General features: G+C 47.0%; 2 protein-coding genes across 2 annotated transcripts; one reads left to right on the forward strand and one right to left on the reverse strand.

Moving 5' to 3' along the window:
* Positions 1–5,269: 5,269 nt before the first annotated feature.
* LOC146196463 (solute carrier family 22 member 7-like) lies at positions 5,270–11,834 on the reverse strand. The gene is made up of 2 exons (XM_084597021.1): positions 11,511–11,834; positions 5,270–6,661 (listed from the first exon to the last, which is right to left on the reverse strand). The coding sequence occupies exons 1-2, from the start codon at positions 11,832–11,834 to the stop codon at positions 5,270–5,272; spliced, it is 1,716 nt and encodes a 571-aa protein (XP_084453147.1).
* Positions 11,835–23,488: 11,654 nt separating this feature from the next.
* Positions 23,489–24,427, forward strand: LOC146196464 (protein D3-like). Its single transcript, XM_084596363.1, has one exon. The coding sequence runs from the start codon at positions 23,654–23,656 to the stop codon at positions 24,293–24,295; it is 642 nt and encodes a 213-aa protein (XP_084452489.1). The 5' UTR covers positions 23,489–23,653; the 3' UTR covers positions 24,296–24,427.
* The last annotated feature ends 654 nt before the right edge of the window (positions 24,428–25,081 follow it).

The following is a 25,081-nucleotide window of genomic DNA, read 5'->3' on the forward strand; positions in this document are numbered from 1 at the left end:
AAATCATTTTTTTTTTTAAGTATGCTTGCATAAAAATATGATTTGAGGGGTAGAGGAAAGGACACAAAACGGGAAATTAGTGAAATATAAAATGAAAAGTGGTAACACTCACGGGAGATTGACACTACAATTATAGAACAAGTGATGGTAGAACAAGCTACTAACTACCGAGTTATATTTCTTCTTATTTTTCGGACAGGCACGGCGAAACGGCGAGGTTGTGGCCAATGTACCTCTCGCTACAAAAGAAGACAAAGAAAAAAAAAAGGAAGAAGGAAAAGAAGAGAAAGAGGAGAAGAAGAAGGTGATCATGAAAAAGAAGAAGACAGATAACTCGGTAGCTGGTAGAGGTGAACGACAACAGCGAGTTGCTGGTCTCTTCCTAGTCTCATGCACCCATTTAACTTTCTACTGGCCCCTGCTACACTTTCCTTCCCTTGGACTCCAGTCTGTCACCATCTGAGACCATCGGTTATCTTGCGCATTACTTGACCTACCTACGCCCATTTCTTCTCAATTTCTGCTAGAATGCCAATAACTCGCGTTTGTTCTCTGGCTTGTCTCTTAAAGTTATGCTATACTCGTTCGTAGCTCTTCGCGTGGCCCCCAGTTCAACTCTTTTTGCTAACCTCCATTATTCTGCCCCGGCGAGCGCCGGTAAGATACAGCTGTTATATACTTTCCTCTTGAGTGATTCTGGTAAGTTGCTATTCATGATCTCATAGTACTAGCCGAATGCACTTCATCTCCATCCGATTCTGCTAGTTATTTCCCTAGCATGATCCGGATCTGCAGTCACTACCTGCCATAAGTATACGTAGACCCTGACTATCTGTTCTTTCAGCATCGGGCTATCTATCGCCAACTGATATTCTTTTCCGAGCTGTTGAACTTATTGTAGTCTTCTGCATATTAGTTTTAGACCTACTATTCTGCTTTGAATGGCTATGTAATTAATAATCCTTTGCAAATCATGCCAATTCGTCACCTGAGCTACATCAGAATACAGTTTAATCAGCGAATCTAAGATTACTGAGGTATTCTTCATTAGCCATCGGCAAATAGACTCGGTGGCAAATCTGATCTCGACGGCCAGCCAAGTGTGTGTGTAGTTGATATCACTGTGATCGAGAGGCTTTTGTTTCATTGTCTAGCTCAAATAACAGTTTTTGTTCGATGCATTCACCGGCCGGATGTTCGCCGTGCCGTTACGACGCGATAATAAGGCTTGGAGAACTTCCCGTCCTGTCGCAGAGTGGGCTCTTTCCCAATATCTTTAGTGATCGGTGCACTAGCTTATAATTGCGCCACAGAAAACGTTTCGCACAAACAACGGTGCAGAAGCGCCTTGATGTGAGCTGGGTAATATATTCGCTTATTTTTTATCTACACAAACTGAGTTATGTTTGCCCATGATCTTCACTTTGGCCGTTATTGTTGTCAGTGGCAGACTTCCCGTATACAGAAATGTTGAACGTGAATCGCTGTGCATGCGTATGAGTAAGAACTGTTCTTGGCTCGAAGGCACATGGGCTCATCTTCTCTCACCAGCTAAAACCGTGTGTTGCATCCAGAATACGTAGGCGTAGGCTTCAAGATACGGCTTTATTATCGGTTCTTTCTGCTGGCAGCACGAAAGCAACCCCCCCTTTACACGCACGCACGCACGCACGCACGCACGCACGCACGCACGCACGCACGCACGCACGCACGCACGCACGCACGCACACACACACACACACACACACACACACACACACACACACACACACACACACACACACACACACACACACACACACACACACACACACACACACACACACACACACACACACACACGCACACACACACACACGCACACGCACACACGCGCACACACACACACGCACACACACACGCGCACGCGCACACACACACACACGCACACACACACACACACACGCACACACACACACGCACACACACACACACGCGCACACACACACACACACAAAAGTACAGCACATGGCAAGGTATATATACACACTGGTACATGCGCAGAAACAGAAATGACAGCGATGACACCTTATCACTCAGCGGGAAAACGGCCATGTCGCATTCCAAATACAGACGCAACACCCCCCCCCCCCTCTCTAGTTCAGAAACTGTAATAGCCACAACGCTGTTTCTCCTTCTCAGCAGAATTGGCTCATTATTGGATGCCAAGTGGTCTGGAGGGCTTGATCCAACCTGAAGCGCTGACTGCACCGAAGGCAGCGGCAGAGAGGTGACCTCGCATGCGTATGGTATGAACATTTCTCTGTTAGTCTTTCATCGTCAAGAACACAATGTCGCAAATGATATGCGTGCACTAAACGTACTTCGGTTCCAACAACAACCAAGTACGTAGTGGTGGGCTTTACACGCATGACTTTTCCAGGGCGCCAGTTTCCTGGGTGCCGGATTACCGCGCACGCAACGCACTAGCACCCGGCCACCAGTAAAAAAAGATCGCTGTTTCGCTCTACGCTCATCTGCAGCCTCTATCATTGAACTTGTCAATTTTGGTCTCAACAAGGAAAATCTGGTTAGAAATTTTCTTCTTAGGAATAAATTCAACCATGGTCTTTCCGGGGAAGGTGTTCAGTGTCCAAAAACGAAAAAAAGAAAGTCTATTCTTTACTACAAGGTTCTTGTAGTTCCATTTTCTCTGCCCTTTAGCAATTCTATATAGTCCGCTTCTTCCAATCCGTTCGACTGCGGGTGGTACGGAGCGGTGCATGTGTGCTTTATACCATTCGCTTTCAGGAAGCTTTCAAACTCTGTGGGATGAAATTGCTGCCCGTTATCAATTACGACTTCCGGAGGTAGACAATGTGCAGCAAACATCGATCTAACTCCTTCAACGGTCCTAACAGCCATTGTCGTTGGACACACCTTCACTTACAACCGCTTGCTATAAGCATCAACTGCTAAAATGATAATTTTTCCTTCCTTTTCGACGAAATTAAGATGAACCTTTTTTTAAGGGTGTTTGCACACTTTCTATGGAGCCAGAGCTGCTGGTTGGTTAGGCCGCAGATTCGGCACTTTGACAAATGCGGCAACTTTTCATCGTTTGCTCCAGCGCTACATCGATACTCTTTGGCATCCATCTGCTTCGACGCATCCGACCGCGCTTGTGTGTGAGCAATTATGAACAAGGAATTAGAGTGATCGGTTCAATGGACGCGGGGGAAATGGCAAATCGTACACATGCAAACCCCTTTTGAAAAATGCTGTATTGCACCAAACCGGATTTCACCGGACCACTACGGCCCGGCATAAGCCGCACAACGATGTGACCCGTTCTGTATAATGTTTAAACAGGTTTATGACGAACAGAGTGGGTCGGAGAAATAACTCAAGTTACCGACATTCTAGTAGAAATTAAGAAGAAGAAATGGACATGGGCAGGACATGTAGTGCGAAGAGAGGATAACCGATGGTCGCTGAGGGTAACAAACTGGATTCCAAGGGAAGGAAAACGTAGCAGGGGGCGGCAGAAAGTTAGGTGGGCGGATGAGATTAAGAAGTTCGCAGGGGTCAAGTGGATGCAGCTAGCACAGAACCGGGTTAAGTGGAGAAATATGGGAGAGGCCTTTGCCTTGCAGTGGGTATAATCAGGCTGATGATGATGATGATGATGATGACGAACAGGTATACAACGCACGAACCGGACAGACCGGTTCAGTATGGAGTTTATGCCGGAGATACCATGTCCAGTATGAATTTTAAACCGGATGGAGTAGTCCAGTATGGAGCTAATGCCGAGCAGGCCATTTCCGGTATGCAGGCCAAACGCAGATACCATGTACAGTACAGATCTCAACTCGAGTTAATGACATTCTAGTGGAAATCAAGAAGAACAAATGGGTATGGAGTGCGTAGAGAGGACAACCGATGGTCGCTTAGGGTAACAAATTGGATTTCAAGGGAAGGAAAGCGCAGCAGGGGGCGGCAGAAAGTTAGGTGGGCGGATGGGGTTAAGAAGTTCGCAGGGTTCAAGTGGGTGCAGCTAGCGTAGGAAACGAGTAAATTTGAGGGTGCATGAGTTGGGCGAGCTGGTCGTAATTCATTCAGGATGGAAAAAAGAGCGCAAAGCGGCGAAGGACAAAGGAACAGGAAGCACACAGACGAGTGCTGACTCTTATATTTCAGAACGCCACTTCATAGGACCCCCCAAAAAATGATATCTGGAGAATCGCAACAAAACCAAAACACAAAAAAATAATAAATTTTTAAAATAACATCTTTAAAATCTTTAAAAACATAATCACTTCAAGTGTTGTCAAGAAAAGCGATTTCTTTAGCAACTATCACTAACGATGGCTGACTAACGCATTCATCTCGTCTTTTGCGAATGTGATATGCTGCCATTAACATAAGACAACAAGGGTGTTAATGGTAAACTACACAGAAGAAAACGATTTCAATTAGTATATAAGCACCGATAGAAAAAGTTGAGCCACTAGATTTGTGCGTCATTGTGTTAGAAGAACGCATTGATGAAAAGGAGGAATTTTCATGAGGATTCACTTTATACGATAGTCAAAAACAGGGGGCTCAGAATACTTCGCTAAAGTCGCTCAAAATTGAAGGAAAGTTTGTGACAGTGGCTGCTTATGTGAAATGAAACCTAAACAGCAAAACACAAAACTATGCATTCCCGCTGAAATGCGCGCTCGAAGTGTCCATGGCGCTAACGCACTTATTATGCAGTTTTCGTTGTTCCCTAGAAAAAGTTTCACTGAGTTTAATGACCAAAAGCGCCGAGGACTAATCTATGCACTGAGCTAAACCGACACCGTTTCTTCCTTCATCCGTTAAATAAGAACACGCTTGCATAATTGTTGTTTCAGCGGCGTAGTTCAGTAGAGTGGTGGTTACTTATCGAGTCTATCGTGTACTTATCGAGCCTACGAGAAATAGCTCGCCCGGTTTCGATAGAGACATAGCTCATAAAATATATTCGGAAGAAATACGAAAACTATGAAGTGCAGAAAGAAAAATGTACTCGACCGATCTAGCACTCAGACAGTTCGAAACCATAAATCATAAATATTAAAAAATACTCCCAGATAAAAAAAAAAGAATGTCATAAATACTATTAGTTAAAAAGATGTCTATAAGCGGGGTTTGTTAAAGTGATGGAACAAAAGGTTGCCTATAAAAGAAGCACTCACGGCGTTTGCAAAACGCTAGAGGTATGCTAGCGTCAGCTGCAAGAAGAGGAATGGCACGATGACTATTTGGAGATAGCCTTGACGTCAGCAACGTTAAAAGAGACGACTGACGTCTCCTTGCGCACTTTAGGTGGCTTCTCTGCCGGGGTTTCTGCTGCTGGACGGCAGCTGGGTTCTTCAGGTGTCACTTGTGCCGGCGCATACCTGGAGAACGAAATTTTGCAGACGTCGGGCGTCAGCAGGAGGCAGCACCACGCGGTAAAGGCTAACCCAGCTAGAATCGAGTCCCAGGTCGAGCCGCTTGACTCCATCATGAACGAGGCGCTGAACGCACCGACGCGGCCGATGGCGTACGACACGCATATACCCATGCTGCGCACCTGCGTGGAGAACACTTCGGCCGTGTACGTGTGGCAAGAACAAATAACCAAGGTGGCCAGCGCCCGGCGCACCACGCCGATTACGTCCATTCCAGCCATTTGCGGGCGAACGATACCGCGCGCCACCGATAGCGCGCACACAAGACAGAGCAGCACGCAGAGCGTGTCCCGCTGTCCCCAGCGTCGCATGCTCCAGTAAGCGGCCCCGAGGAAGATTGTCTGCAGCGCTAGGAAAGACTGTTCCTCGGTAAGGCTTTCTGTTTTCTTGCGGCTGAAGTTTATGCCGTAGAAGACGAAGAAGGCGGTAAACCAGCATAGCATGATGGTCATCGAGTCGAAACGCAGAAAGGCCTTTCGCGCAAATGTGCTGGGTGACAATACGACCGTGCTTTCGCGTGTCTGATCTTCTTTCTTGAGCCGCTCGCATACCAGGCAGAACGCTCGTTGCGCCCTCTGCGCGGGTACGCCGTTGGCCGCGGCGGCCAACAGAACCACCTCTTCGGCAGCCCGCGTCTTCCACTTAGCGAGAAGCCAGATGGGCGACTCCTCGATCAGGTAATGTCCGGAAGCCAGCAGCGACGTCGGTACCATGAGCATCATGTACGTTGCCTTCCGGTTCAGCCTGTACATACTGATAAGCCTGAACACGATCGGAAGGAACGCAGGTCCGAATCCCGTGTAGACAACCGCGAAAAGAATCCGTCGCTTCGCGCCAGTCACCTCGTACAGCAGGATGAACACGATATTGGTGACGCTGCTGATGGCACCAGACACGATGAAGCGTGACGTCACGAATAGGCCGTACGAGGTGGCTGCAACGCAGCCGAGACCCGCCAGAAGGAGCGCGGCGACCGCGGCGTTCACGACGGGCTTCCGGCCCCAGCGGTCAGCCGCGATGCCAGACATGGGCACACCGAGCATAGCGCCGCACATGTAGACGGACAACGACAAGGGGACCATCCACGTGCGGCGACACACCAGGTCCCACTCGCTGATAATGTTGTCGCCTCGACTGACCGTGTCGTACTGCCAGGCGTCGCATGGGACCTCGTGTCGGTCAGAGTTCGCTATATCCTGCACGAAGTGGCGCAAACCAGACTGAGAAAATGTGAAGTTGCCGAGAAATATGTTTCGGAGAGAGCGTGAAAGTAGGCAAGGCGCCTACGAGTAAAGCAAACACTTTTCAACAGAGGCTATGGAACGCTTCTTAAATATAGTAGTTGAGATTGCAGTGATTTTTAAAAAAACTCGAACGCGCATTCAGCATTACTACCTTCATAAACTGTATTTAGCAATGGATAAGAACTGCTGCATAAATTTTTGAATTTCAGTTGGAGACAGCATGTTGCAGCGAATATTTCAACGAACCATTCCGTTTTCTTTTAGCGCGTAGCGCTACTAGCCGCAATCACGGATTTCGCCGATGTCTGTCCGAAGCCGAAAGAGAAGGTGGTGATGCGCGCGTAGGGCGGCTCAGCATTGAGGAGGCGGAGCGGCCACATAGCTGCAGCAAAACTCACTCTCTCTCTCTGCCCATTCGTATCACCGAGAACTTGAAGAGGAGGAAGGGAAAGTGGCGACGTCCGCATCACACTGAGGGGGCGGAGCGGCCGCATAGATGCACCCAGTGAGAGAGTAAGACAGTACGCGAGAGAGGAGCGTCTCAGTTGCAGACGTGGCGGCCGTCACTGGGCAGCGTTTCACATAGCGCGTGTTACTCCGAAGGGAGCAGTCGTGTGTCGCTCGCGCGTCCTCAACTTCGGCATCTCCCCCCTTGCATCAGTCACTCCTCAGCCTCCACGGACAGCAGACGTCCACGCGCGCGGTGCTCCCTATATAAACCTCGGCTCCGAGCCACTCGCCGCGTCGTGAAGCTTCTTGTGCTTACCTCCGCGCCTTAACTGGCGCTCGCCTTCAAGCACGTTTTCCTGTCTCTTTCTCTCCCCCTCTGATCCCATCCCAGACCTTTCGGCCGCATAGCAGTGCATTGTAAAGAGGTGCACTGTGCCTGTTTTCGTTCGTTTCTGAAGATGGAGTAAGGAAAGCTGAGGATTCGCGTCGCAATGGATGAAGCCGGGCCGTCAGGCACTGCGGCGCAGGTTCACCGTGCTTGACGTGCTGAAGTACAGCGGTTAAGCAGTGCTACGCACCTACTTCGCATTTGATTCACTATGCAAATCGGCCGTAATTTTCTTTTACCACTCTTCAGTCGCGCCTTAAGTACCGAAGATGACGAATGAGCTTTATCACCTGCACATCCTTACCGATAACATAACTTGAGTACCCGCGAATTGTATAGGAATGCAAACGAATGAATCGAAGAGAGTCTCGCTTCATGATACGTATCCCGTGCAGTACAGAGGGGCAAAAAAAAAAAAAGAAACGGGGGCTGCTACCCTCGACAACCGAATAGGCTATACTTGGCATCATCGAAGTAGACAAAATTGCACGAACCTAATTGTAATGCACCTTTCCTTTTACATGTAGTATTAATTGATCTCAGCGTCACAGATAGGTGGTCTTCAGTAACCGTGTTGTTACCACGTTACTTCTCTTCTCTCAAAATAAAACGTCTCGCGCCCCTTGTTCTCAGTTTTCTACGTCATCCATCTCGCGTCCCAGTTAACTCCAACCGCAACTCCTGGACACATTGTGTGCCATTTAAGCAGGGACCTCAGTCACAAAATGGTTCACCTGCTTCAGTAGGTCTACTGAATGGCCCGCGTTTCGTTTAGAGTAATCAAGGTACGACAACACAGTTATATGTGCAATAACTATGCATATGGGTGGTGTAGTGGTTACGGCACTCGACTACTGTTTCGAGGGATGCGGGATCGAATCCCGGCCTCGGCGGCCGCTTTCCATTGGAGGCAGAAAGCAAGGTGCCCGTGTACTGTGCGATGTCAGTGCACGTTAAAGAACCACAGATGGTCGAAATTTCCGGAGTCCTCCGCTCTGGCGTTTCTCATAGCCTGAGTCGCTTTGGGACGTTAAATACCACAAACCAAACCAAGAATATAAGAATTGTAAACTGTTGGGTATACGGACAATTATTCAGTCATGCCTTGCTGCGTGGCTCTCCCAAAGAACGCAGCTAAGATGCACGGAAGCTGTACTGAATTAGAAAGTAACCACGAGAACGTTATGCGAGCTACACGCCTGCAGCGAGGTAGCCAAGGGAGCTCACCCCTCTCACATTTACTTTCCGTTCGGTACAAGCACTGCAGAGCTGGAGATGGAAGTAGAAGGATTACCTATAGTGACTCGATGGTCCACTCAGCAAGGTAACCAAGGGTGCTCATCACTCTCACATTTCTCTGTCGTTCGGTACAAGCAACGCAGAGCTGGCGATGAAAGTTAGAATTCTGAGTTCACTGTGGTGACTCAGTGGTTATCACATTCGGCAAGGTCCCCAAAGGAGCTCACCACTCTCACATTTCTCTTTCGTTCGGTACAAGCACCGCAAAGTGATGAGGTTAGAAGGGTTCACTGTAGTGTCTCGATGGTCATTCCACTCAGCAAGGTAACCAAGGGTGCTCACCACTCTCACATTTCTCTTTCGTTCGGTACAAGCACCGCAGAGCTGGCGATGGGAGTTAGAAGGGTTCACTGTAGTGACTTGGTGGTTAGCACACTCGGCTGCTTAGCCCGAAGATGCAATCTTAAATCCCGATCGCGTGACTGCCTTTCGACGTAGGTGAAAAGCAAAAGACGCCCGCGTGCTTAAAACAAGCTGCCCGACATGTTGATACATCAAGCTTTCATACACACAGCGCGATGAAGGAACAAGGACCAAGGAAGGGCACACTCCACAAAACGCTGTATAATATGTCTCCTCTCTTTGTCTTTCTTTTAGCGTTGCGCTGTATTTTGGACGCCCATGTGCTATATGATGTTTTACTAAGTGCACGTGAGAAATGCCCATTGGTGAGGATTATTTCCGAGCCATCCACTAGGTGTCTTTTCCCCTCTTACTTCTTTCGCCTTACCTTCTTCCCTTCCCTCTGTGGGGTCTTCCACTGACATTTGTCAGATTACAGTTTCCTTCCGTCCTAATAAAAATTCCTTTCAAGATCGAATAAAAACTGCCGACGATTAAGTTACTTCCTAATGCGAAATTTGAGCGCAGCTCATCAGCTGTTTCACCTTTTCGATAGACTGAGGCAAAGATTTCGAGCAAGACACGTATGTACAATTACAGACAACTTTTTTTTAAATTTTTCACACGTATTCCTTCAAGAAACACTCCACGAACACTTCTTGGCTATCATGAAAGAAGCTTCGTGGTCGGAGAAATGAAAATTAAGTTATCGAGAGGCTCCGGGAGGCAGCGCGTGGGCCCATAGGAGCGTTGTGCGACGAGCAGATAGCAGCGACTGACTGAGGCCGCTGACGCTGCTAGCGAGTGAAGAGAATGTCACTCTGCGTTTCGGCTTGGGATGCACGCACCGTGATCCTCTGATAGCGTGCCGGCGTTTCGGCAACCGGAGAGCACCCTCGCCGCCACGCAGGAAGAGGGGAGGGGGGGGGGAGCACGCAGCAATCCAGTAACACGTGTGGTTGCCGCCACGGAGGAAGCGGGAGGGGTGTGGGGGAATGAGCGCGCGCTTCCCCAACTGCGGAGATGGTTACAGGGACAACGCCACCGATGCCGACGCCAATGACGACGCGAAACGCAGACACGGGCGCAAAAGAGCTGCGCTCTAAAATTTCAGAGGTCGATCTCCTTAAACCTTCGCAACTTTTGTCTAGGTCGCTTTATCGCCTTATGCAAAAAGAATGTTGCTGATTGAGCGATGTAGACAGGACAGATATGAGAAATATTTTAAATGGGGATTATAGTGTATAAATCTGCGTGCACAAAGTAATCGGGGTATATAGGTACAGCTCTGGTCGAAACGGAGACCACTTGGAAGAGGCCTCAGCCTCGCTGCTTTTAGTGGTAGTGAGTATTTTAACCCGATAGGTTTAAGAGTGTTGTTGGGCATGCTCTTAGGGGAAAGCGGCTCAAGTACCTCTCTTGAGGGCAACCGTTTCGAAGAAATGAAAGGTACAGTGAGAGATGAAGAATAGAAGAGAAAGAATAAAGGGAAATAAAAGTGTCATAGTGAGGCACTCCGGAATAATTTTGAGGCATGCGATGACAGCGCACATCGCACGCGTGACTTGGAGTTTTTTCTTTATCGAAGAACTGCCCCCCCCCTCCCCCTTTCCGACCGGGATCGAATCCGCATCTTCAGGTAAAGAAGAGGAAATCTCAAGAGGAAAATAAAGCGCTATAGCTCTCTTGCTTTCGGTGAAGATCGTGACTGCACTTGAAAGAGAACGATTAACAAGGCCGTGAGGGAAGAAAAATTGGCTGTGGTTTAGTTTCGGTTAAACCTATAGTGTGAAGCGATAGCTTCGGCTGAGGTGCGCGGCGCGTCTCTATGTATATATTCGAGATTAACGTCAGCGATCATGTGTCTCTACACGCAGCTGCTTTCGTGTTAAGCTACTTGCCACGTCAGTCGACCTTGGACCTTGAACTTTGGTGGGAACACAGCTATACACAAAGTGGATGTGGCTTAAGTTCCAACTTGACCTCGAAGCAGATTAAAGGTCACCGGAAGGATACAGTAACCTTAGCTTTATCTCGCATAATGAAGCTATCGTTTCAAAAAGAGAGCTCTATAGTGGAGGACTCAAATAATTCAAGACTGCATAAAGTTTATTTTGTGCTCATACGGCGCCATCATGCCATACTGCACATGCGGCACAATTATGCATGTCGTTGACACGGACGTCAAATGTTACTGTCCTCGCTAGTAGCACGTCTGTAAAACAGTGTTATTAAAATGTTGAAGGCGCAATTCATATCGTTTAGGCTTAACGATTCTAGCAGTGCACTTAAATCCAGTGGCTAACACATACTGGTGCTCACCGGGATCGGAGGGTCGTAGACGGTGCACTGGCTGAACGAGCCGTCGGCGAGCAGAGGTATGGCCGCGTTCTTCCAGTCACCTGCGGACAGGTCGGCCAATACGGCGGGAGGCTGGCACCAGTGGTCCACGGGACGGGCGACCAAGCGGTAAGACAGCGTGTGGCACAGCAGCATCAGTGAGGCGAACATTCCGAACAGTAGCACGTACCACTGGAAGACGCCGTGGCCGATCGCATCGTGCACATTCGCCACGTTGTCCATACGCTCATCACCGAGGTCTGTAGCGGAGGCTTCAGTTGCAGGCACCGCACTGGCAGGTTCCATGAGGCGACGACTGGTACGTTGCTGCGTTCTAAAGAAATAGGAGCGCGGCGGTTGTTCGGGATTGCTTCTTCAGCTGGCGCGCGCCGCTTCTCCGTGAATAAGCAAGCAAGCGTCAAGGGATATGCCTTAAATTACATAATTACATAATTTCAACAGGTAGATTCTTATGCTATAGGTACGATTTCAACTTTTCTTTTCCTTTTTATTTTTTCCAAATTCTAGTTAAAGATCCATATTTATCTGAATACTGCAGTCCTTGAACGTAATTATTTACAAACTACAATGCACCCTGGCCAATCCCCCGCCGTGGGTATGTGCCATTTTGTCTCAGGACATCATCATCAAGTGATGGCCTTTTTTTTGAGGTCTGTGTCAAGTCGCCACTTCACCATGAGCAGGAGGTTAACGTAAAGTGGCCCTGAAAATTAGTTTATCTGCGCTCAGTGGAAATAAGCTCTGGCGAACGGGGAATAACGCGTGGACATTTAGGGCGTATTATTATTAGTGCATATTATTCCGCCGAAGTTCATTATGAGCCGGAATCAACCATCATCGTAACAGTTATCATCAGCAACAGTTCCAGCGACGCTCCTTTGTTGTAAATGCTTCTTTGAAGGAAGCTGAGTGATACCCTCGCACTCTTTTTTCCCACGCTCTGTCCAAAGTACGGCTTGTTTCGCGTCTTCCTTGGGGACTGAAATAAGAAAGAACCCAATGCGAGAGGTTGTTCGGTTTTAAGGGTTTAACACATCAGAACTACGTCGGCTATGAGAAAGGCCATATGAACGGCTCCTGATTATTATCGACCACTTGGGGCTATTTTACGTAAACCGACTTACCCTGTGCCTGGCATTTCAGATGCATAACCTCTAAGCCACCAAGGCGAATGCAGGCTGGATGCTGTATTCATGTAGCAATAAAGTATATTCTGTAATAGTTCTCAGCGCTTTTGAAGACAGAAACAAAGCCACGCAAGCGTTACGTTGAGGCTAAGTAAGTGCTAACAGAGCCTAGGGATATGGCTAGGCAAGGGCAAGGTATGGCTGAATTCAAAGAGTGCCAAGAGAGGCTATTCTCAAGCTCACAAACTGATTGCATGACCATAAGCTCCACGTTTTCTAGAACGAAGCACCGAAAGCACGGGAACTTCGCCAAGTTCAAACTAACACTCCCCTTACCGATTAATGCTCTGCAACGATAGGTTGGTTGACACAGCTCGCTCCTCCAAATGCACAGAGATCAGAGCAGATACAAAATCCATTATGTATTCATGTAAGGCGGCCATTACATCTTCCACGTTCGCATACACTACCCTGCTTCCAGGATAAGTTGGCTTAAAATGAGATTGACAATTAACGAGCCGACTTTAGCCTTTAGCGGAGCAAGCGTTCGTTTTCACCGCACTTTATTGTTTGCACTCAATAAACTGTTTCCTCCTTCTCCACCTCCTCCAGAGCGTCAACAACGATCCATGCTTATGGTTCACTTTGAGTGGTGAAAGGGCAGGTGTACCGCAGGCACACCTGCAGAACATTGTTTGTACTCGTGGGGACAAGGCAATTCGGAGGGAGGCTTACCGCTTCCTTTTAAAAGGTGAGGTATACTTAAGCTCCTCTTTTAAGGGCACGATCCAACAGCTTTGATGGCTTTTGTCCGCAGCTGATAGCGGATCCTATTTCGCGTAGATGCTGTTTGATGCTCTCTTAATGACAAATAATTTAAATAGCAGTTGTTTCCTCACACATACTTAGCATGAATGATTCGAACGGCACTGCGGTGTCCCAAAGGCCACTCGAAATCGATACGAAACTCACTTCAGTCATGTTATAAGAACATGTTTTCGTTCCCTTGACGGTGCGGGCCTGTCGGTTGGTATGGGTTTCGAATATTTGATTGCTATATATTACTTTCCCATCTCAAAGCCCGCGCTGGCACCTCCTTTCAACTAGGCTGTGTCATGTATTCTCTGACGTCACATAACCTGACCTCCAATAAATGCCATACCATCTGCCCTGCCAAACTAGCACATGCAAGAGGCATGCTAATGATCTTTCGCTCATACAACCTACGGCTACCGCGCCGACTCCAAATTTTCTATAGAACAAAGCCTATAATGACTTCGCGTTATTATTCCTTAATAGTACTAGAATGATTACAGGGACGTTCTGACTTCTGTGAATGCTGATGTGCTTGGACAGGCCTCAGAAATGTGAAGCAGATGCTTATGTCATTAGCCGAGAGCTTTAGCTCAAGGCGAATCGCATTCATACTCAGCAAGAACCTTAACGGGAATATTATTAATATTAGGATTTCCTGTAATTGAATGAACAAATCAGTTTGCCATTTTAAATGTTACTTTATGCTTCATTGCTAAAAAAATAACAACCGTAAAACAAACGTAGCAAGTATTCACTATCTATTCCACCTCATGAAGTAAAAATATCGGAGCAGTCCAAAATAGTTGCACGCGTAGAGTGATCAAAGATATTCCCACAATTTTCGTCATTGACTCCTGGATTTTTTAAGAATAGTTACTCCGCAGCAATTTTACGCGATAAACATCCCCAATGTCCTGAATCTTCTGTTGTAGTTGCCCTGGGCAACACTGCCTTGGCGCTGCAGTTGGATACTACACTTTTCGGTTCGGAAGGGAAAATGTCACAGCTGTGAGTTACCGTTTATAAAAATAATATATCAAAAATTATTTCGCTGCTAAGCACATGGACAATCTCGAAACATTGCCAGCACAGGCTGCAAGCTGCCAATCATATATACTTCCTTTAGCCAGATGACCAGTCCGAAGAAATCTTTTAGACTCAAGTTTAGACCCAGATCTTTACCCCCTTCTTCCCTCTGGGATAGTGGCGGCACTCCCACCGTCTACCATATCTCCTGGCCTCCTGGGCTATACTTATATTGTTACGGGGGAAGGTATTCCGTCGCCATCTCATTTCCACCACTGTGCAGGCTCGGAAGTACGCAGGAGAGACTCCCACGTCTCTGGGGTGTTTGAGTTGTCTGTGTTGTAGCGTGTACAAGTCCACGCCATGTGTATGAGAGTGGCCGGAGTTGAGCAATGTTTACACATGGGGACTATCTGTTCCAGAAAGATCCTGCTGTGTAAGAGGGGGTGGGGGAAGCTGCCATTTTGTAGTCTGCGCCATTGGATGGCCTCGCGTCTTGTTAGATCGTGGTGTGCGGGAGGATATGTGCATCTTTGGAGTCGGTAGTGCTGGGTATGTCCGTGTAAGTGGTGAGTAGAGAAGCGCGTGAGATATTAGTGTCAGCGGAAGCAGGGTGGCTGATCATACTCTCGGCTCGGCAGCTGAGATCTCGATTGACAGTGTGCGCCTGGGCGTTTCCGCTGATCGGCTCGTGGGCTGGAGCCCAAAGAAGTAAGTGAGATGTGGAAGAGGGTGCTGTAGAACGTAGAATGTGTAAGGCCTGGCAAGAGATACGGCCAGCATCGTAGTTGAGGATAGACGGTTGAGAATCACTGATGACGACTTTGGTATTAGGATCGGCTAGCGCTAGCGCAATGACAGCCTCCTCAGCTGCAGTGACTGTTTCTGCATTGCGAATGCCGCAGACTGTGTACCAGCTACGGTGAGGGGCGAGAGCTACCGCCACCATCTCTGGCCTCGATGGATGGTAAGAGGCGTCCGTACCGCTGAAGCGTTTCTCGAATTGACGAGCCCGGTCGGCCTGTCTCTCGGCGTGGTGTTCCGAGTGCATTCGTTTGGGAATGGGAGGGATGCGGAGATTTAGGCGATATTCCGGTGTAAGTTCAGCATAACTTCGGGCCGCTCTCGGCGGGGAGATCCCAACTTGCTGCAGTACCGCTCGGCCAGCAAGTGTGAATGAGAGCCGCTCATACTGGGCGGTGAGGGTTGCTTCGATCAGTTCGCTCACGGTATTGGAGATTCCGAGAGCCATGAGCTTATGGGTAGATGTGGACATAGGAAGACCTAGGGCCGCCTTGTACGCTTTTCGAAGTGACGCCTATAGCCGTTCGCTCTCGGCACGAGTGAGACGTAAGTAGGGTCCAGAGTAGGGGATACGGGAGCAGATGAAAGCTTGAACGAGGAGCAGGAGGTTGGACTCTCGCATGCCATGATGCTTGTTGCAGATTCGCTTAAGGAGGCGTCCGATCTGTACCACCAACTGACAATCGTCCTCCACGGTCACCGTACTGCCCGATACTCGCATGTCATCGTAAATGGCTGGGAAATATTGCCTAGCTTATGCGGAAACCTAGCATGTCGGCAAATCACTGAATGCTCCTGGTCAACGTTGACCGGCTTGCCAATGTTGAGGTAATGCGAATAATGCCGTGCCATTGCTGAGCGTGTTATGATTTGGCCCCGATGTTCTTTTTAGTGCATTGTCAACTCCGTCCCACCGCGGTACCAGAGAACGCCAATGAATTTCCAATATCAGGCCGATGACACGTGCTGTCTGGATGCATACCTTGCTGTACGTTTTGTGCGTCAGCGACATTTTCCTCCTTTTGGTTGTGCTACGTCAGTAGTGCGAGAGAGAGGGAATAAATTTTATTGATAGTTGAGCCCCTATTCCAGATGTCTACAACGGGTATCGCATTGCACTTTGGAAACATACTAGACTAGCAACTGGTGAGTGGGGGTGCAGGGTTGAGGGTAGGGAGCAAGAAATTCATTGATGGAGGTAGGATGAAGGGATGGAATGTGTCGTGATGAGCGCATTTGCACGCTACAAAGCGTGTGAAACTGATAGCAATCGATGAGGAGGTGTGATGGCAACCTCAGTTTTCATGAAGCTTGTCTCCCAGCATGAGTCCTCCGTCATTACCTACGTATGATATCAAAATCTCTGAGTAATTACCGAGAGAATTTTGCACATTTTGACAACAAATGCAGGCTATAAAAACAAAACTGCATTCCATGGATTGTATCATGCACTTTCAAGAAATCTGCGCGTATATGTGTGCTTTTTCACATGACATTCAAGTGTTTAATGCAAGCCTTAGGAAAAATGCAGGAAGAAGAGGGCGACAATAGGAAAAACCAGTAAGTGTTGTGATGGCCGCACTTATCTTGGGCCTTTTAGAAGAGAGCAGCGCACTGTCGAATTTAGCTTGATGACCTAGACGTGCTCTTTTATCTACGGCTCTTGGAATAAGAAGGGCCAGTTTATGCGGCAGCTGCTGGTCGACATTGCAAAGTCACGGTGGGTTTCAATGCCTTGTCACAAAAGCGCAGGTGTGCATAGATTGACATATATATTTTTTGCGCGTAGAAAACCAGGTGGAAGAGAAATAAGACGAAAAATGCTCGAATAACTACTTCCACATATAGCACACATCGGGAGGGAAGGTTATAGAAAATCCGAATTGTCGAAGACGCATATAAGGAGCACAGTATATACACGTGCGTATTCTTATAACCTTCTACAGATGCGTTCATTGTGCATAGCTCTAAAAACTTCATCAGCGTTTTTTATTGGCACGTTCCACTTCCGATACATGCACTTCTTCCTGTTCGGAAACAACACGACGTGAAGAATGCACGTCAGAGATGGGCGCGCTCAAGGAAAAACGGCACGGATGGCAAAAGCTTCCTTTTCTGCCCATCCTTGTTTTGTGGAGCATCATGTAGCTTTCCGGCAACGTTGCAGTTTTTGCCTGATATTCTGCATTAGTCATATTTAAATCGAGCACAAGTACACGGCATTCCCCAATACAGTACCAATACGGCATGTACCTGCCACAATGATCGCAAGTGCACGACAAACGTGGACTTCAGTGAGTTTTTTAACTCTTCAAAAAGCGCGATTCGTAATCAGGAAGCCTTAAAATCCCACTAAACATTCGAAATATATAGACACTACTACACATAAATGTGGTTATTGCGCATCTCGATTGATACCGGGTAATCTTTTTTTTTTTTTCCAAAATACCCTTCCCAAAAGCGACTATACCAATCAAGCGCCGTAAAGTGTAGATGACCGAAGTCAGCAGGGTGCGCACGACCGCCGTGCTTAGCTGGGGGAATCCTCTATGAAGTAGAGACGTTTTTAGATTGAGTCTTTTAAATTACGATCGGCCTGTCAAAGATAAGATGTTACTGCGGGAAGTAATTTCCTTACCAGCGGTTTAAGAAGGCGAGTGGGCGTGAGAAAATATATTTCTGCCTAGTCGCCTAATTCTATATTCGCTAGCAACAATACCACAATAAGTTGGGCGTGAGGCAGTGCTTCAATAAACTAATTTTCGAGCACACACCTTTTGTATACTTATAACACTCGCAGTGAGTGCAATACAGAACAACGAATACGATGCGCATTGGCAGGACCAGCGGTTTGAAAAAATAACACAACCGAATAATATTTTTCCAGAGCGCGCCATACTTGAAGAGCGCTCCTGAACGATGGCGATGGTGGTAGTGGTTTATTAAAAATAACCCAAAAAGGAAGGGGAAAATGTTTTCGCCCACAGCAATTGCTGTCTAAATCCTTAAGCACCCGAGCCGCGGCCGGCGGGAAGAAAAGGGAGAGAATGGCAAGAGATACACAATAGTAAGAACGAACAGGGGAGCTTTGTGCATTACTTGACAAAATACAAAAGTTAACGAGCTCGCGTCGCTATATAGCAAATAATATAACAAAAATAGACTGTATATACATACTCCTGTGGACCTAGTATCCTGTTGCACATTGATAACTCGCCGAACGCACTGCACAAGCTTGCGGTGTAGGCCGCTCGGCAGCATACGTGCAAGGTAGCAGACACGGAGCGTTCATGTCGCACGTGCACAAGAAGAAGCGGGACTTCGAGCCCATCTTCTTTGTGAATGTACTACAGATGCTCACCATTGTTTTGTCACAGGTGTGCGCACTGCCACGCGACTGAATGATGCCATCAAAACCGCTTTTCGATTGGGACGCAACACTGCTCGAAAGCGATATATTATATAGTTCCTTTTCGCAGTGGTGTTGTGTACATACATATCTGAGCGATCATGCTGCTGGCATCTCTTCAGGAGCCGTCTCGTGACAGAGCCTGGCTTGTTGAATATAATCCGCTGCACTTATAACTGACGAACAGAACGTTCTCACAGGACTGCCAGTGATCGCATGCCATCCGGGTCCTTGAGCCCAAATTCGCTCATTATTGTAGTGCGATTCGTTCGGAAGGACAATACAACAAGCGGAGAGCCTGTTTGTTCATCAAAAAATACGCGAATTTACGAGGTATGCACGCAAAACGCTGCCTATACAGACAAGTACAATCAGTGCGTGTCAACTCATGATGCCTGACGCTTCGTTTTTTACATGTCTTGTCTTGTTAGGTCTTGCACAGGGGAAAACTACCCCTACAGAAGACGTAACCCACGTACCGCATCACGCCGCCACCACCTGATCGTTTAACCCGCCAGGCTGAACCACGCCCATTGCAAATGCACCCACTACTGGCTGGGAGATCGATGGCCTCTTCGATCTAGTATGCTCGTGCTGTTGATATTGAAGGACGCCTGATTGCATATAAGAATATCGCATTTGTGTTCTGGTGGGGACCTAAGAGTGGCTGAAGGGGGAGGGGGGGGGGGGGGGTGTATCTAAGACCTTATAAGAACTCCGAAAAAAAAAAATCTACTTATCAGTGCTGATGAGCAGAACCCAGAAAGTGCTCTAAGTTTTCTTTCGTCTTAAACTATATAATTCTGGATTGGCTTTTTCCAAAAGACAATTAAAGTTTGTTTTCAGCGTTGCTTTCTTTAAATGGATGACCAAGGGAGAGGGGGAGAGGACCATTCATATTCTATCGCAATTCTTCATAAATTTGAAAGCTTAACATTCGGGGAGTAATTTTTAACGAAGTTTTCGTTCTTTCAGTGACATACAATTAGGAATAGAACGAAATAGCCTCAAATTGTAAGTAAGCATTCTTGTTCTACAGAGTTTCGACGCGAGCGCGAACCTATAACACCCACTAGCCATACGTTTAAATCTGTTTCCCGTACCTTTCAGCCACATAATTATTGAATTCACAGCTGACAAAGCCCAAAGTTTGGGCCTGTGGTTAAGACGTTCATTGAAGCTCCGCAGAAAAAAAAAGAACAGAAAAGAAACTGCTACCGAAGCATCAGTTCCGAAGGTTCTCCAATATCTTCGGGAGAAGATTGAACTCTGTACACAAGCGATCGTCTTTTCTGCCGATACCAATCTTGCGCTGCCACTTTTTATTTCGTGCCGCTTTCACGGCCGTGATAGGACAGCACTTCATCATATTTCTTACTCAAGACAGCTCTCACAAAAACAATACGATTCTGCTTCTTCATTAAAAATTTATCGCCTCTTCTTTCTTCCCTTTGATTTTGTCTTTTTTTCAGCAAAACCAAGAAGCTCCTTGGCGTCTTCAGAGGCGTGTTCTCATAAATTTATATGGCTGTTACTCGCACTGATTTACAAGCGCACTGACACGTCAGAAGTTTGATAACAGCAACATGGCCCCTTTGAACACGCCAGGTGGCTCTTAGTGGCCTCGCATACATCCATACTTCACCTACGTCATGTTGTAAAATACTTCCCGGGCTGTCTTAGGCAGCAGGACGACATGAAACATGGCATGGTATTTATGTTCCATTTTGGGTGTACGGTAGAATGCCTTTTAAGTATACCTCACCTGAACATTCTGGGATGCTCAGATCTAAGCTAGAAACTAAATTAGATGTTCAATTTTAGATACTAAATTTCCGTACGTTGGAATGCTAGTTTATTTTTAGTGCCTCCTAATCGCTATCTATGAAACTCGCTAGGGGCCATCTGAGTAGTGTCGAGCACATTACTACAACAGCAACAACAAAAAGAAAAGCGGCATGCCACACTTTGTTAAGACAAAACAAATACATAAATAATATATTACGAACGCGGGTCGAACCAATCGCAGAGGAGCTATGCAGTAAGGTAAAGTTACTGCTGCTGCTGGGATGATGATGATGATGATGATGATGATGATGATTATGATGATAACTCGACTTTCTAAGGTGGCGTTGAGTCTTCCGTTCAACTTTTTTGCTTATACTGCTTACACAATCGAAAACAAAACAAAGGGCAATCCATGAGTTTGATTTTAAAACATAACATGATAACAGACTTCTTTTTTTTTTTTCATTCTTAGGAATGCATTCCCAACGACGCTGAAGACCATAAATATGTTTGTAGGCTCTAGGCTGATATATTTAATGTCATACCTTTCGGACCATCTCTTTGCTGGAAAGTCTCAAGTGATGATTCAAGCACTGTTAATTTTTTCGTGTTATGTTCACTGCAAACTGGCAGGCACGTGAAGCTATTTTATAGATCGCACGCCTTGGTAGTATACCAACGCAACCCGGTTTATTCAACATGACTGGTAGTCGCACGTTCTTACTACATATTCAATTGTATAAACCATATATCCTTTGGGGCAAGCAAACGCAGGGACAGTGATGGTATGCGTAACATGAATAGCAACGTAGCCAAAAGCCACTGACACAAAGGAAAGCATAGGGGACGTTTTTTTCTTTTTTTAATCGCTGTGAAGTGGTAATTAAACGTGAAGATACTTTAATAGAAAGTAGAAGAAAAGCAGCCAAACGCCGCCAGCGGCATCCGAGCCGACGACCTCCGAATACATCGGACGCGAAATTCAGAGGTCGTGGGTTCGAATCCTAATGGCGGCACGTGGTTGTTTTGCTTCGACTTTCTATTTAAGTATCTTCACGTTTAATTACCACTTCACAGCGATTAAAAAAAGAAAAAAACGTCCCCTATGCTTTCCTTTGTGTCAGTGGCTTTTGGCTACATTCTTATTCATGCATCCCAAGTGATAACTTCAATATCGAAACCTAAAGGACACTTCTGCGGCACTTTGGAGGACATTTATTCTTGCTAGACAAAAAGAAATAAAACGAGAAAAAAAATGTGTGGACCTCAACAAAACGGACATTTTAATTAGGAACCACAAACTGATTTCACTGAATGATTGGGTAAGAAAAGAAGTGGGGAACAAAGACACTGCACAAGTTCGGCAGCAAAAGGTCACTTTGCCAAGCATGGTTATTCCGATTTACGCCTGCAGCATTGTAGCACACACGCACACGCACACACACACGCACACACACACGCACGCGCGCACACACACGCACACGCCCGCACGCGCGCACACACACACACACACACACACACACACACACACACACACACACACACACACACACACACACACACACACACACACACACACACACACACACACACACACACACACACACACACACACACACACACACACACACACACACACACACACACACACACACACACACACACACACACACACACACACACACACACACACACACTCTTCTCTCTTTAATGATCGAAAATTCATCGATTCGCCGTTGGCTTTGATTCTGTCAGGTTGTATTCGGTAGGGGACATGGTTACATACTGATTGGTTGTCGAGTTGTGGGATGTGACGACACCATATAACATGTCCGAGCTTGTAGTCACTGCCAACTGAGGATTCTCCTTTGAGATGGGAAGGTTAGATCGGAATACAGTCTTCCAATGTCATAGGATCCTGAGTGACATTAGTCCACGCAGGCACCTTCTTACATCTTGGTTAAAGCGAGGCTTTATACTTACATCGAGTGGCGTTTCATATACGATAGTAGATTCCGACTATATTAATGACAGTGGTGAGTTAATCGAGGCACAAACTAAAAATTAGTAATTAGGCCAATCGCAAGGAGCATGAATGCGAGCGACGATTCTCCAAGGGATCCGGCAGATGTTAACCTTTAACCCTGTCACGTCACAGCTTTAAAGGCGGAGTTTAAGTGTACTTCCATTTCTTTTTTCAGTACATATATGCACAAAAAAACAGGACCGTTTCATTTTCAACCTTCTTGCACAAAAGGTAAAGTAGCATTGCCGTGTGGTGCTGATGCATTGTTAGGTTCGCAAATTAATGATTCGTATCAGACCCGTTGGAAAAGCTCTCGTTGAGCAGAATACTTGTTTCGGTCTCAGCGGACGATTATGTTTATACTCTTCGTCATAAGCTACGCACGGTTAGTATTCACAAGACAGATTTTTTTTTTTTTTTTTTTTACACTCGTGCCCTGCAGCGCCATCACTGACGTCCCAACATGAGAAAGCTAAAACACCTTGCCGTAGGCAGCTTTTGTTAAGTGCAGAAATCACTGCTTGTTAGATCGAGGAAATTACGCAGCGAAAATTTTTCTACTAGTTTGCTTTTTCGTCTAGGCAATGTGCATAACAGTTCCTTATTGAATACGCTCTTGTAGCTGCTCTTGGAATGACATTAAAGCCTATAAGGCTGTGCCTCAAAGGTATTCGGTTCGCATTTTATAACTCACACGTATGAAGAGGAAGCGTGTAACTCTAAAGATTTCCCCCGTAGGTAATGGGCACAATTTATAAGCGAGTTCTCTTTATAACGACATTCATGTAGCTTTGCGAAGAGGTCGCGCTGGCCACGACACTAACTGAGCTGCCGCTGTCGGTCGGCGCAGCTGTAGCTTGACAGGAGCGTGCGAGAAAAGAAAAAAAGAAAAGAACTGAGGGAACAAAAACGCAGATGGCTCACACACTGTGGACTCCGGCTGTGGCGGCAGCACCTGCCTCAGCCACTGCGGGGGGCGTGGCGAAGAGTGAGCAAAAACACTAAACAACGGCGGCTGCCGGCGCCGCAGTAGGAGCGTCCGCTGCTTCCGCGTGAGAGGTTTCTTCCGAGCAGCTCAGGTGGACGGCGTTTGCCGGAAGACACGAAGATGCGGTTTCTTCAGCCTTTAACTGTGCTTACTTTGGCTCTGTGGAGCGGAAGCCTGGCCGAGCAGGCTATCGCGTCGTGGGCTTCGATGAAGTCATCGTCCCAGTGGAGAAGGCGGGTAGAACCGGAGACGGACGACGTGTGGACCACTTCGGGACTTGTAAAGGACCTCTCGCTGCCTGACACGGTGCATGCCGACCTGGATGTGAGATACGGCAATACATGGGTGGTCATAAACGGAACTTTGACGCCAGAGCAGACTGCCAAGCCTCCCACCATGGTCAGACTGAGGGGCGCCATAAACTGCATACCTCCGTTCGCACTGGTGATGATCGACCCGGATGCACCCAGCCGCAGAGACCCCTCAGCACGCAGCTGGCTGCACTGGATGGTGGTAGATGCCAAAAGCACCAGGAGGCTGCACGAAGGCAGAACAGTGAAGCGGTATAAAGGTCCGACCCCTCCTAAGGGATCGGGACCACATCGATACGTGTTTCTGGCCTACTGTCAAGGCCGCAAGAACGTTCGGAGAAGCCAGATTGCGCCAAGGAGAAGGAACAATTTCAACCTGGCTAAATTCACCAGAAAATTGAAGGCGGGAAATCCGTTTGGAGGCACCTTCTTCTACGTCGAGAACGCATGATATGTATCAATGAGACTACGCGATGAATGGTTATATGAAGGTCTTGCTAGTGACGACAAACTATGACTTGATCAGACACTCCGCCTATATGTATGCTGAAAAATAAAGATTCATTATGTGTAAAAATTTTTACTCACCTCGTGAAATACATTAAAAGTTATTTTGGACGTCGCAAGTCCAATGCTGATGTCTGTGGTGTGCTGCGTGAATGAATCTTAATGCTGGAGCGAAAGCCTTCTAAAGTCCAGCTGCTTTGTACGTGGCGTGAATGATGGACACAGGAAGCGTAACGACAGCCGACGTAAATAGGAGGACCTACAAAAACATCTTGCGGTATCGAGCTCTCATCATGTTGCCATTAAATTCCGATTGCGTACCATCACTCGATAACGCTTTGAAGTTGAGGTCAGGGAAAGGCTTCTCTCTGACGCCACCTGATTTATAAACTGAGGATGCTAGAATTGAACTAGTACAGATGATGATGCAATAAACATACTAAGCATATCCCATTACTGTGCATTAGCATTGGGGCATATGGATCAGGTGAGTGGACGTTTTAAAGCTCGGCAGGACAAAGCATAATTGTCAAAACATCTAGATCATATATCACCTTAGGCGTTGACAAATTGAAACAGAACAACAACCTAACGTGCTAACATAATGCGGCGAACGTTTGTTTTATACAGTTTTCTATATTATTTGTCCGGCGCCCGACCTTTTCTCGCTTTTCTTGCTGTATTGTGGGCGCGATCAGACTGCTTAGAGCCATTGTTACCACGCGGAATA

The sequence above is a fragment of the Amblyomma maculatum genome, chromosome 3 (assembly GCF_055883805.1).
Source record: "Amblyomma maculatum isolate TAMU_Amacu chromosome 3, ASM5588380v1, whole genome shotgun sequence".
Lineage (NCBI taxonomy): Eukaryota > Metazoa > Arthropoda > Arachnida > Ixodida > Ixodidae > Amblyomma > Amblyomma maculatum.

What these genes read in the sequence shown, in the direction of transcription:
- LOC146196463 (XM_084597021.1), bottom strand. Translation starts at nt 11,834, where the DNA reads ATGGAACCTGCCAGTGCGGTGCCTGCAACTGAAGCCTCCGCTACAGAC. An exon ending in TCTACGACCCTCCGATCCCG is followed by an intron (nt 6,662 to 11,510) that starts GTGAGCACCAGT and finishes CACTTCGTGCAG; the next exon opens with GATATAGCGAACTCTGACCG.
- LOC146196464 (XM_084596363.1), top strand. Translation starts at nt 23,654, where the DNA reads ATGCGGTTTCTTCAGCCTTTAACTGTGCTTACTTTGGCTCTGTGGAGC.